At 43.4% G+C, this 14,630-nt stretch overlaps 1 protein-coding gene across 1 annotated transcript; it reads left to right on the top strand.

Moving 5' to 3' along the window:
- The first annotated feature begins 808 nt into the window (after positions 1–808).
- On the top strand, positions 809–5,739 carry LOC124646569 (serine carboxypeptidase-like 26). The gene is made up of 10 exons (XM_047186674.1): positions 809–1,136; positions 1,750–1,857; positions 1,949–2,044; positions 2,153–2,245; positions 3,948–4,036; positions 4,391–4,663; positions 4,740–4,891; positions 4,964–5,059; positions 5,203–5,308; positions 5,411–5,739. The coding sequence occupies exons 1-10, from the start codon at positions 884–886 to the stop codon at positions 5,435–5,437; spliced, it is 1,293 nt and encodes a 430-aa protein (XP_047042630.1). The 5' UTR covers positions 809–883; the 3' UTR covers positions 5,438–5,739.
- The last annotated feature ends 8,891 nt before the right edge of the window (positions 5,740–14,630 follow it).

Raw genomic sequence — 14,630 nt, 5'->3', positions numbered from 1 at the left:
ATGCCCCCCCCCCTTGCATACTTTGGTTCCCTGTGGACGGCCAGGATCTTCCAATACCTCTCCATGGGCTAACTTATACCTTTCATTTTGGTGGTGATGGAAGAGGAGGGGAGGACACCGAAGCACACCTCTGCGAATAAAGATAACATCGACTATTACTTTTGTGATCTATATGAACATTAATGATGCCATTTGTAATGTGTATGTGTGTGATGTATGCTTGTCTTGAGAACATAATTACAATCTATTTTTATATACTCATGTAGTTCTACATGACTATCAAGCTGATATTCATGTACTCGTACATGTGTATATAAAAATAAAATGTAGTTATGTAGTTATTTTTCATTTGTAGGAATACTCAAATAGTGAACATAAAAAATTATCTTAATTGATTGAACCATATTAATTTCCTATGAATAAAATGCAAATGAGCATATAATTTTCCCTTGGATTAATCTACATATCCAATAACTGTTATACAGAAAAAGGATTGCGAATCCCATGTAAATTTCTTGAAAAGTCACCCGTTAGCACTTGGCAAAATGGTTGAATGAACCATCATATCCGATAGCGATGGGATTTGGCAGCCCCAAGATGGCGGAGCAAATTTACTCGCCCCTATGCGTACCAGTCTACTCTAACCCATACAGTCCAAGAGCAAAGCCCCAAATAAAACCCCACACGTGGATATTTCCAAGATGAGCCACTGTCATCTTCTGATCTTCTCCTTCCTCAGCGCACCCTCCATGGCAGTGGCAGCAATTGCTCCGCCTCTCCATCCTCACATTTTGCACGCATGCTAAACCACCAAGTAGCTAGGAAAAAGCCCTCCTCTCGCTCCGTTCTCCTCTCTTCAACCAGACATCGCACAGCACAATCAATGGCAGCGACGCCGCTCGTCTATGCTCTCATCATCATCATCGGCACCGCCAACGCCGCTACCAGCAGCGGTAGCGTCGAGCAGGAGGCTGACAGGGTGGTCCGCCTGCCCGGGCAGCCGGCGAGCCCTGGGCTCTCACAGTTCTCGGGCTACGTCACCGTCGACGAGCGGCACGGCAGGGCTCTCTTCTACTGGTTCTTCGAGGCTCAGTCCACTCCCGAGCACAAGCCTCTCCTCCTCTGGCTCAATGGAGGTCAACCTCTATACACACCTTAACTTCGTTACCCAAGTTGAAATAAAATTTCAAACATATCATTATTTTTTTCTGCTACTTTGCGTTGCTACTGTACTGTTTTTCTCGTGCTATCTTTATTGGCTGACTGAAATTTCCTGTGCATATTCCTCTATACTGTTTGAGTTGTGATATGGATTTTTACCTGGCAGGTTTTCCCCCTTAAATCAACATCTTCTGTATTTTCCATGTATTTGTCTCACTTACCCTGCCAGTATCTGTTCTTGATTAATTACTTGGTTTCTAGTGTACCTTGGATTACTTCTTGAGTTGCTCTGAACAATGATCATGACTATTAAATCGAAGTAGGGGTACGAAGCTTTAGTTGCTTTAGTGAAGTCACATTTTCCATGCATAGTTGTACTGCTTCTTTAATTGCTGTAAAGAATGACCAAGCATTAAGTAGAACTAGACAGACTAGCCAGGACCTCTGTTCTTGTACCAATCAAAAATTTAAACCTTCTTATGTTTTTCCTCAGGTTGATTATCATGTAATAGCTAGGAGTATAAATTATGTTCCTACGCCCTTTCTTTTTCCTATGAATAACATTAAACTATTATGATATGTTTGTAGGACCGGGCTGCTCATCGATCGGCTATGGAGCTGCATCTGAGCTAGGGCCTCTTAGAGTTGACAAAAAAGGAGAAGCACTGGACTTCAACAAATACGCTTGGAACCAAGGTGATGAGCATGGTTTCATGGATTGTTCTTTTACCCTTGTTTGATGAACAACTCTGATTTTTTTTTGTGCTTTCGGTTTTTCATTTTTCAGAGGCTAACTTGCTGTTCCTGGAGTCTCCTATTGGGGTTGGTTTCTCCTACACGAACACATCCTCTGACCTCACCAAACTGAATGATGATTTCGTTGGTAAATTGATTTTTTAATAATAATTTTCTTTGCCCAAATAAATGAGTTTAAGTTTCCATGTAGTAGTCACATGTTCAGAAATGAGATCTTGTGCCATCCTTTTTGTAGCCGAGGATGCTTATAGTTTCCTGGTGAATTGGTTCAAGAGATTTCCTCAGTACAAGGGCAGAGATTTCTACATATCAGGAGAGAGCTATGCAGGTAATTCAATGAACCAAGAGAACTTTATAAGAAATATACATTTGGAATTCTGCCTTTTTAATCCCATTTCTTAATGAAATTGTGAATTCTGGGACGTGTGGCCCCTTTAATCAGAAAATAGCAATAAAATAATTCTACCTTTCAATGACAAATTTATAGATAGATGCTAAAAGGAACCTGAAACAAATAGAAGACGTGCCGGGTGGTAAATTTGGTGAAACGATGCATCTTTTCTTTTTCACACACGTGGGCTTCTCAGTATTCTTTTTTTTTGTCCACATTGCGTTATCAATTCGAAATGGGAAACATCAACTAGTCTTTGACCAACCATCTCTTCCTTCCTGAATCAGACAATGTAACTACCTTATCTCAAATCAGAACTTCCACTGAAGAAAAGCGATCACTTAGTTTGTATAACGGGTCTGACAGCTTAGCTTATCCAGTGTCCACTGGGCTGTCGATTATGATAAATCATAGCGCAGCATCTCAGATGCAAACAATTCATGTTTCAAAGAATTCAAGCATCATTTTTTCACCTCTGTTTTTTCATAAAAAAATGGTCACTGTCATATAATTGTTCAAAATTGAGAAGATCCAAGCAGAGAAAATTAATTTTTTTCGATAAAGAGTATATATTAATATCATGAACATACCAATTACACCCAGCCTCTGCAACAACGCATTGCCCTAGCGGCACTACGGATGCACACAGCCCGAAAAGAAAGAAGAATTACAAAAAAGAAAAAGTCCCGCTACAGCAATCTATTCCTTGAAACAACGGCACTAACACCACCAAGACAACACCAGAAGTTCAGCTTCTCCAAAAGCGACGCCTTCAAGAAGGAAACTGTGCACCAGCACGGTCGTCGCCTGATCATAGATCTTAGGTTTTCACCCTGAAGAAAAATCCTCACTCTCAAAACAATACCTTCAACAAGGACATTACCAATTAAGGTCAGACCTTAGATTTTCATCCTGAGAGGTAATACTTTGAACTTCTCTTGTGAAGTCGCCCCCACTTGCATACCGTTGCTTCAAGTCACGAATCACCAAGCCAATTCCTCATCATCACCCAGACTCGAACCACCATAGCTAGTCCCCAGATCTCGACTTTCATGTCATTCTCTGCCAGCATCATAGAACGAAAACATGCTCCATGATATTAACGACCAGCAGAGCTTCGAAGCGCTCCCTCTGAAACAAAACGACCAGAGAAAAACACGGGTGCGCACGACCGAATTCCACCCGGATGCAGCAATCTCCAGGCATGTCGTCCATTTGGAGTTCGCTGGCGGAGCTTTCCGGAACCCGACAGTCCAGCCAGATCATTGAAGACACACAACGAGCGGATCAACATCTTCGCGCGAATTGGAATCCTAGGACAGCCACCTTTATGGCGGCGGCTAGAGAAAATTACTTGCCGCTTAGATTTCCGCATTTGAGAAAAAAACATCTTAGGGTTGCTACCCAAACTAGTAAAATTACTTTGCTTGAACCAATTAAAAGCTCTTTTCTGTAGCGAAAATACGATCCCAGTCTTTTGTTTTGAAATGGCCAATTGGATCACTCAACTGAACACATGCTCCTAAAAGGCAAAGGAGTAATGAAAATTCACATGCAGTGGAGCAGAAGGTGCCTTACAGAATTTCCCTCTGTGAAGATGATAGCTGAATCCTTTTTTGTACAATGTCCTGTGCTGCAGGTCACTATGTGCCACAGCTTGCTGATCTTGTCTATGATAGGAACAAGGGCAAGACGGCCAACACATACGTGAACCTCAAGGGCTTCATGGTAAGAATCTTATACGAATATGAATTCCTTTCAATTATTTGTCCATCACTAGGAATATGATTTTGTCAACTGGACTAACTTCCATGCAAACCTTTACAAAAGAAAATGGTCAAAAGTTCAGGTTTCAGATTTATGAAATGTAGCAATGCAGAATCTAAAATTCAAGTTCAGGTTCATGTTTATAAAATTCAGAATATTTTTTCCATCAGTAGGAATATGTTTTGGTCGACTATACTAACTTCCATGCGAACCTTTACAAAAAAAATGGTCAAAAGAGCTAGGTTCAGGTTTCAGATTTATGACATTTAGCAATGCAGAATATAAAATTCAGAATGGACCTATGCACTACTGCAGGTTGGCAACCCTCTCACCGATGATTACTATGACTACAAAGGGATCGCTGACTATGCGTGGAGCCACGCAGTCGTGTCGGACGAAGTTTACAAGAATATCAAGGTGAACTGTGACTTCAAGACCGCCAACTGGACCGATGGCTGCAATACCGCCATGACAGTCGTCTTCGACCAGTATGATCTGATTGACATATACAATATCTATGCCCCCAAGTGCCTCCTGGACCTGAACGCGTCATCTTCCGCTAACCGAGCACTCTTCGCCAATCATCAGGTAAAAGTGACATGGAAACTGAAAGTTTCAGCTTTCAGCTTTCACTTGAAATTTACATGTATCTCTGACATGATAGGGAGCGCAATTTGGAAGGCTGAGGCGGTTGTTCTCGGGCTATGACCCGTGCTACTCGAACTACGCGCAAGACTACTTCAACAGGAAAGATGTGCAGAAAGCATTCCATGCAAATGTTAGTGGGCTGCTTCCAGGGAAATATCAAGTCTGCAGGTGGTCGACCGGGCTGTAGTTCATTGTAGTTTCAGAAAAACAAGAACATGTGCTGATCCATTCTCTGTGCAGTGACCCCATCCTGAACTCTTATAACTTCTCGGTGTTTTCGGTTCTACCTATATACACCAAGCTGATCAAAGCAGGGCTGAGAATCTGGCTCTACAGGTGTGCCTCTTCTTGAACCATGCACAATCCACAGCTTCTCTGAAAACCTTACATCAAGTGTTAAAGTTCATAAGCAACATAGATTCACTACTACTCCAACCTAGAACTTCATTGCGTAATATTGCTCTTTTTTGTTGATACAGCGGCGACGCAGATGGCAGGGTACCGGTGATTGGTTCCCGGTACTGCGTTGAAGCGCTGGGTCTGCCGATCAAAACCCCATGGCAGCCCTGGTACCTCGACAAGCAGGTCTGAACTCTGTGAACATGTGGTGAACATACTGAGCTGAGCATCAGTACGTAGTGGCCAGCGATGCTGAAATGTGGAGCTAAAACAAATTGCAGATTGCAGGGAGGTTCGTGGAGTACCATGGCATGAGCATGGTGACAGTGAGAGGGGCAGGCCACCTGGTGCCCCTCAACAAGCCCGCTGAAGGGCTGAAGCTCATCAACGCGTTCCTCGGCGGCGAGCAGCTTCCGACGCACCGATGATTTGAGATACATAGAAGATGGTATTGTCTTACAAGAAAAACTGAGATATGGGCAGAAACATATGGGAGCTGGAGTGCAGGACAGTGATAAGAAATGGAGTTTATATGTTGCTGAAAGGTGCCAATCGGATGAATTTCGGATGGCCCGCTGCTTATGGTTAAATTCATTTTGCCACGCTTATTAGGTTCAGTATTGTGTGTGTTGGCCTTATACGCGATAGGAACCGGCTGTGTCACGTTTTCTGAAAACAAGGATGTGGCGACTACCACCGGGTGCGTGCTACCGAAGTAGGTATCTGTGTCATCTAAAAAAAGTATGTGTGTGTGTGTGAAGGGATCTTTAAAAGCTGCTTAGTTTTATCTTCATTTACCCAGCATTTCCATCATTGGTGCATTCGGCCTCGCTTATTTCATCACTTACTCTAGTTATATAGAAAAACATCCTAATCGAAAGGAAGAGAAAGACAGCAAGGCGATATAGGGAGGTGGCTCTAAAACCCTTCTAGGGTTTCGTGCCTCTCGCCGGCGACGCTGCCGGTTCGCTCCTCCGGTAGCTTTGCCCGCCACGGCCTCTCGCCGGCGGAAAGGTTTCAGTTCTTCGTTTAGTTTGTTTTCATTGTTTTCTTTGGAATGGTGAGGTGGCGGCTACTTTCTAAAATCAGAATAAGGTCCTCCCCGTCCTATCCTCGCTCCGGTGGTGCATCTAGCACCGGTGGAGAGCGCGTGAAGTTGTGTGTATGCGGATCTCCCGTGATTCGGTCGTATTTCGTGTTCGATTGTGTGGTTTCAGGTCAGTATATTCCGATCTACGGTTGTAACCATTGGCGATGGTTGTTGTTCTGGTGCGCTAGTTCTTTGAGGCCTTAGCACGACGACTTCTCGTCTGTCTACTACAATAAGCTCTACTACAACAAGCTTTGCCTGGCTCCGGTGATTGAGGGCGAGGACGGTGGCTCGCCTTCGGCTCGCACTAGTGTTTGTTGTCGTCGCTAGGTGGTCCAATGACCTATTTATATTTTTTACTTTTAGACATCTTTGTACTATTGTTGATGGTTGTTAATAGATTGGTGGAATTTTCGCAAAAAAGGAAAATTCTTCAGTTCCATCGGAGGTTGCATCTTTCGCAACCTTCTAGTGCGGAGTTGTACGATGGCCCATATCACGCGATGCTCCGCTCACCGCGCATCCCATGGGCCCACATGACCGCTCTCTCCCTTATCTTCCTCCTCCGCACTTTTCCCCAGTTTCTCTGCGGCGATACCCCGATGAACTACATGCCCCGCGGCCAGCGTTCCACGCCTCCGCCTCCAGATGATTTGACGCTGCCTCCGCATCCACCTCCCGCTAACATGAACGACACCTTCCCCTCCGCCGCCAACACTACTCTCCACATATATCTCCCTTGGGAGGCAGCTCCACGATGCTCATCGTTGCTACATCAAGGGGAGACGGTGCGCACGGTGGTGCTACAAGGCCAACCGTCGGTGCTGCTACAAGAAGCTAGCGCTGCTTAAAGAGGTAGTCGTAGCTGCTGTAAGGGGAGGCAGATGTGTTGTGAACCACGAGCCTGGGCCGTGTTGGAGCTACATATGTTGTGCGGAGGTGCTGCGAGCGATTATCGGTACAACTACATATGTTGTACGGTGGAGCTACAATCTCTCGTCACCGGAGCTGCAAAGGGTGCGCGCTGGAGCTGCAAATCCCCATCGCTTCTGTTGCAAAGGCCTACCACCGCCGCTACAAAGGCTGCCCACCAGAGTTGTAAAGGCAGTGGTGCGGCTAGCCAGGGTGGTGGTGCTGCCATAGTCGGACGACGACGCTTCCATCAGTGGGAGGTGGTGCTGCAAGGAGGGGCGGCGGTGCTTCCACCTGGAGTTGATGTGTTGCCGGCGTCCGGCGAGGTCCCACGCCAGACTTCTTCTTCATGTGTCGGTGATGCTTCCATAGGTGGGCACTGCTGCTTCCGTAGTAGGCCTCTACCGCTTCAATTGGTGGGCGCCATTGCTGCAAGGGGTGGTGTTACTGCCAACCGGGAGTCAACTTGCTGTCAGCGGTGCTGCCGGTGAGGCCGCCTTGCCGGACTTCTTCGGGCGACGGTGCGGTTAGCCAGACTTCTTCAAGCAGCGGTGTCGTGGTGTGGACGTGCATCCCGTTTGTGGGGGTTTTGTTTTCGTTCTGGGCGGGAAGGATAGCATGCCCAGGTGGTGGACCAGAGGGACACGTGTTAGTTGTTAAAGGCGGAGGTTGGGGAGGAGTTATCCTCCGAAGGATTATCAACGCTCATTTCCAAATTAATAAAGACTAGTGGGTTGTTGTAGGATAAGTATATAGACTGCCAACTAGTGATACTTTGCAAAGCAATCCTTAGTTGGGTTTCTTTTTTAGTTATGAGACATGCAATAATCTATATTGAAGATGAGATATTTGAAGTAAAACTGGCCCAAACGACATCCAATAAGTTGTGTTTTCTCTAGTTCATGTTCTTTAATTTGGAAACATACAATTTTGCTCTTATGAAAGATTATGTTAATCCCAATAGTTTGTTCACCCAAACACAAAATTAACTTCATACATGCATCCTTGACCAAATCATAGTCAGAGGATGGTATCATCAACATAATACAAAACAAACAATAGATTATAAACTAAATGTAGAGTGACTAATTTGGTCGTCATCCTTGGCACTATTATGAGATGGCCGACATCTTAATAGTGAGTTGAAGAAAATGAGATACAAAAAAAGTCCCCTTGCCAAAGGTCTTTCTGTGTCTGAAAAAAGATAAATGTTGTCTATCACCTTAATACTCACAATACCTTACCAGATATAGTTCTCCATCCAAATCCGTGACGTCGGAGAGAGCCCCTTTATTCACACTACTTCGCACTTAGCTTTTTCAGCTGGATTGACCACATGCAAAGAACTTTCAATTATCAAATTGTATTTATCTTGACATTTACAAGAAAATTTTATAATCTTACATGTTTTCTTATTTTGAAAATATATTGTTGAGGTGAATGGAGGCTACAAACATGTAGTCATGTGTGCTCAATCAAAGGATAATGAATATTAAAAAAAACATAACAATAATATAACAAAATATTACAAGACCCTATTTTGTTGCACCGGGTAAATAATGAATAATAAATAATGCATGATTGTCTAGATAAACTACTTGGTAGCATAAGAAATTGTAAAGGGGTGTAACTAATATACAACATGTATATTTTAAATGTAATAAGTAACAACTAATAACTATAACATCATAATAAAGGTTTCATATGGTTTGAGTGGACTGTAACTTGTATCCAAACTCAAGTTTTCTGTTTGTATAGATGATGACTTAGTACCCTACCGAGCTCCAATTTGTTTGCGCGTTGCTGAAATTAGAAAAACATATGTAAACCGTAAATAATAGAATGAGATATGGTTACCGATGACTAGAAATATGTATGATTTCTTAAACAAGTACTCTAGGAGGGTCAACCTCTTATATGATTTTCTTTGTAAGTCTTGTATGAGTTATTACATATTATGCTCATAGACCTAGGCACCAATGAGGATGCTGATGTGCAAGCCTTGTTTTAAAGTGATTCATAGAGCTCGTGCCCTTTCTTAAAAGTTTCATGTGGATTCTCTTTAATTTAAAGTAGTCTTTAGAGCTGAATTGATTATATGTACACATGAAGCACAATGTAGAGGCCCTCATTAATTAACACATACTCCCTCTATTCCAATTTAGTCTACATTATAGAGAAAATCACAAAAACTAGTACTACATTTATTAGTACCACTTCAACAAATCCAAGCTACATTCAAAATAGTGCCATCCAAAAGTGAGAGGAATACCGCTTCATTTTCTGTGTTTTTGTTAACTAAATGCTAGAATGTAGATTAGTATGGAACAAAAAATTGTCTATAATGTAGAGTAAATCACAATAGAGGCAATATTAAACACTCGTAGGAGGTGCAAACACTTCCATGCACTGGACCTATGTTTGCTACCCGGTTTAATCAATTTGATGAGTCATGCCCCCATTAGAACTAGGTAAAAAATAAATAATATTAAGTGCCATGAATTTTTTTTGCACTATCTTGAGGGCCGGGCATTTTCCACAATGGGCCAAACCTTATAGTGACTCTATACCGAGTAACATGCATGGTATTTTTGGTCTACATGATAAAGCTAGTTTGAATCTGAAAGTGTATGGACCCCATATGTGGTTTTGGTGATTGATGAAACTCTCTATGGGCTAATGAGTTCCACTTATTATAGTTTTGTCCATATGCAATGGTTGAACCATATGTTGGCTAGCTTCAAGGTTGCAATAAGAAGAAAACGAAGAAGATCAAGTGATATGTATGTTTTGAAGAAGAAGATGGAGTGAGATGTCATGTGCATCTTGAAGACATCAACAATATGAAGAAAGAAGAAATTGTGTGCATTGAAGAAGATACATAAAGGCAGAGCTTGCCATCCAAATGTTGATCATGGATATATGAAGATATGTCAAAGAAGAAGCTCTCCCATAGTGGGTTATGGGGGAGGAATCCGCAAGACTTCATCAAGAAAGCACAGTCAAGAAAGCGTTCCATCTTGAAGCGATCAAGATTTTCATCATCTAGTTCAAGTGAATACGCAAGGTCAAGGTTTATTCTTGTCAGACTTTCTCTTCTACTGTTCTCTTATTGTTGCTAGGAGATCAAGATTTAGGATATTTGACCGTACTATCAAGAGGGCTCTGGAACGAGTAACTTGATCGTATCATTCAGAGAGAGCTCAAACTCTTGCATTATTTGATTCATATTTCTTGGTTGTTCTTGGTTCTTATCCATGTGATGTTTTGGAGCTTATGTTCATTCATATGACAAGCTCTAGTTCCTCGAAAACGGATTTCACATGAAAACTTGTTGCATTTTTTGAGTTTGGTGTTTTTCCCAGTTCTTCATATTGAGAGGTTCCACCTCGAAATTCATGAAAAACTCGATTCCACTTATTCCCAGTATTTCCAACAAAATTGGTTTCACCATAATCAGATTTTTCTATCTCAAGATATTGTGTTTCTGATCTGTGTTGTTTCTGCACTTTTGCCTTCATCGGTAGTACCAGTGCGGCCACTGTAGTACTGTTGTCTTCATGGAGGCGGTACTAACGCTTCCCATCTTCCCGGTACCCAAGTGCTACAACCGCCAGTGGCGAAGCTAGATCACAATTTTATTGGGTTCAACTCTATTGCTTATGCTATAATTTCTCACTAAAATTCAATCACAGTACTAATTTAGTGAAGATCTAGCAAAAACCATTGGGTTCATCTGCACCCAATCGTTCTACACCAGCTCCGCCACTGGCAACCGCTGTTGCGGCACTATTGTTGCTCCTCACGGAGCCGTAATACCTCACATGGTACCGTTGTGTTTTCCATCCGGGGAGTTGTGTAACCCGACCGGTACCTGACCTGGAAGTACCGCTCATACACGTTCTACGTGGATCGCGATAGTACCGGCCATGGTACCGCTCATTGGTCTATGTAGGCGCGAAAGTATCGGGTTCGGTACCGCTCAGGTACTGCCCGATACACAGAACTCACATAACAAGTTACGGTACCTCGATCGGTACTTGTACCAGTAGTACGGCTCAGCAAGCCACCCATGTTAATGAGGACTAACGGTAACACCCGGTGCGGTACTACCACTCGCCCGGTGATGCATGTAAAATACATACATGAACTTTGCACTTTATTACCACATATTACCACATATTTGCACCTTATATAATGTTATTTGCATGTTCTATATTGTTTTCGAGGGTTGCAAGATGCGTTTGCGTTTTATCTGAGGAAGATGCGTCTAAAGTGTTGCATACTGGCGTTTTCTAGATATAAGCTGCAATAATGGTCTAGCCATGGGTCCCCACCCATTCAATCTCTACTTATTCATCATACCTATCTAAAGGGTAAAAAGAAAAAAAGGCACGAAAAGAAATAAGGCCCATATAACAAACAGAAGAAAGGCCCAAGATCTAGTTCCTTCATCTATAATGCTTCATCTCAGTTGTACGAGAACATAGAAATCCTCCCTCAAAAGAAAATGGCGGCGGCATAGGTAGCTGGAACTTGGGGCCCCTTGGTTCCGGGGGCCTAGGGCAGCCGCCGCCTCCCCCCTCAGGGCTGACCCTGCTCGGGCGGTAGAACCGGTGTTGCACGAATCTGCACATAACCGCAAGATTTTGTCGAGACCTATTTAAGGACTGACATGGGTATACCCTTCGAGTACCCATTATTGGCATACCTGGATCGGCTCGGCCCAATATGGAGAAGGCCCAACAAGGCAACTCGAAGAAGTAGTCGACTAGGACTCTTGTAAAACCCTAGGCTGGTTGCATATATAAAGCTAGCCAAGGCACCCGATATAAGAGAGGCCAACAGATAGATAACATAGCTCCGCTTATGGCGGCACCCTGTAAACATACATATGATCATATAGTGGATTGCTAGCAGCACGTAGGGATCCTCCACCGAGGGGACCCGAAGCTGGGTACGTTGGATGCCTAATCTCGTCCCCGGAATCTACATCGTCGCTCTCTCTCGAAACACAAGTCTACAATATGTAGGCATTGCCAAGGTGTTCCCTCGTCAATTGGCGCCGACCGTGGGGACTGCGGCGATTGGATTTTGTTATCCGGGCGGGATCCATCATCATCATCAACAACCTACGGATCGCGCCTCGTCGTCAAGCTGGAATCTTCGCTAAGCTGAAAGATTGGAGAGATCGGTCCGAGTGCCCGTCCAAACAGTTCCAGCAACACAGATCGTATGTGGCGGCGCACGAGAAGTTTCAAGATGCGGCACACGCCTTCATCCGCAACGTGTGTTTCCGACGCAAGGATACACATGCAAAGGGGTCAGCGGCAGCTCCTAAGCAGCACCTATGCGCATCCAGCTAGAAGTTTCGGCAAGCCACGAATCGTATTTTGGTGCGGTCAAGCACAGGATCAGCAGTCGTTTGGGATCGGTATTGGAAGCCAAAGTAAATCTGTGGAAATTGCGGCAAAGAAAAGAGCAACTTGATCAGCTCTCCTAATTCATAGTATGCATTACGGTTCAGGCGGAACAAATCCAAAAGAAAAGGAAGAAGAGAAGTAAAAAAGAAAACTAGTCGCAAATAAAGATGCACGTTGGGACTCTTTATGCCTTAGCTGATCAAGGATATTGGCGACAACATATTCGCCATCACGGACCTACCGTCGCAGGCTCGTCGACATCGGACAAAAATAACCAGGTGCTATCTTACATTCGTAATATTTACTTCGCCAAATATTTTTTTCGGTTCGTGCGATTATTTGCGTGCAGATTTTTTTTTCGCTTCAATACAACTTCAGATTGGAACAAACTCCGATTACTTCGACGCGCGCAGTCGCATGCTCGGGGGCTCGTCCGTCGAAAATCGACCGCGCGTACTTGCCTCTCTCGGGTGCTCGCTCGCCACGAACTTCGACTGCATCGATTGCACCCTCTTCATCGACTACTTCTGGTTAGGCGCCACGTCAACTGTGTACACCGCTCGACCTGCACGACTTGTTTTCACGTTGGCTCCGCCATAGCCAACAAATAAGCTAAGTGTTCTTCTTTCGAGAAACAATTATTATTTACTATTGCTACATCGGAATACTCGGGGGCTGCACCATTACATCACTAAAGAAAATTCACCCAACACTGGGGGTTGTGCCATTACTTCGTTACCACAAATATACTCGGTTACTTGGTGAATTTCTTTTCTTCGGCTTAGGGGAATTATCTTCTCTGAAATATATCTTCTTCGGCTCTGTGGAATTATCGTCTCAGGCGGTGGAATTATTTTCTTCAGCTCAGTGGATTTATTTTCTTCGACTTAAGTGGATTTATTTTTCGGCTCGGTGGATTTATTTTCTTCGGCTTACTGGACTGGTTTTCTTCGGGTTATCATGGTTTTCGGGTTACATGGATTTATCATCTATAACTATTACTGGAACTATTTTCTTCGGGTCAATGGATTCATCCTCTATGATATCAATGGATTCATCTTCTACGGTTATTACTGGAGTTATTTTCTTCGGATCAATGGATTCCTCCTCTATGATATCAGTGGATTAATCTTCAATATATGCTTCATATTTAATGGCGCAATCTCCAATGTGGATTCATCTCAAATACTTCACCTCGGATTCATCTTCAGTACTTCATCTTTAATGAAGTAATCTTTAATGGTTTATTCTTCAAACGATTTCATCTCCAATGGCGTAAATTTTCAGTGGATCCATATTATATTATTGTCAATGGTTTCATCTTAAATGGTTTCACCTTATATGCCGTTGTGACTCCGTCAACTTATTTCGACGTCACGCCTAACGCTCGGGGGCTCGACAACGATTTCGCCTTGGGTCATGACTGCGACACAACAATCATGACATCACCCCAGCAACGCTCGGGAGCTCGGCTATTTCTTCATCAACAATTTTGCGGCATCCACTTTTGCTATTTGGTGGTTTCTACTTTGGCTAGATTTCTTATCTACACTCGAAGACTTCATCATGCATCGACTTCGTCGTGTCCAAAAAGCTAAGTGTTCTTTTATTTTGCACAAAGTTGATTTTCGTCTACTTTTGTCGCACCCGACAGTTGGGGGCTGCGTGGCATATATTCACTTTACATATCATCGAATCTGAGCATCTGACACCGCATGCGAAAAAGAGAGTCAAGGGAAAGATAGAAAAAGTTTGTTTATTTGTGCAGGAGAAAGCAAAATTCAAAGTATATAAGAGAGAACCCGACGAAATTGTCTACAAGGAGAACTCGACGAAATTGTCTTCAAGAAAGAACAGGACCCGAAGAATTATCTTCAAGGAGGTCCCGAAGAATTATCTTCAAGGAGGTCCCGAAGAATTATCTTCAAGGAGGTACCGAAAAATTATCTTCAAGGAGGTCCCGAAGAATTATCCTCAAGGAGGTCTCGAAGAATTATCTTCAAAGAGGACCCGAAGAATTGTCCTCAGGGAGGACCCGAAGAATTATCCTCAAAGAGGACCCGAAGAAATTTTCCTGAAGGAG

This window comes from Lolium rigidum, chromosome 4 (assembly GCF_022539505.1).
Source record: "Lolium rigidum isolate FL_2022 chromosome 4, APGP_CSIRO_Lrig_0.1, whole genome shotgun sequence".
NCBI classification, from domain to species: domain Eukaryota; kingdom Viridiplantae; phylum Streptophyta; class Magnoliopsida; order Poales; family Poaceae; genus Lolium; species Lolium rigidum.
Note: the sequence above shows the minus strand (reverse complement) of the source record. Positions and strands in the feature narration are given on the sequence as shown.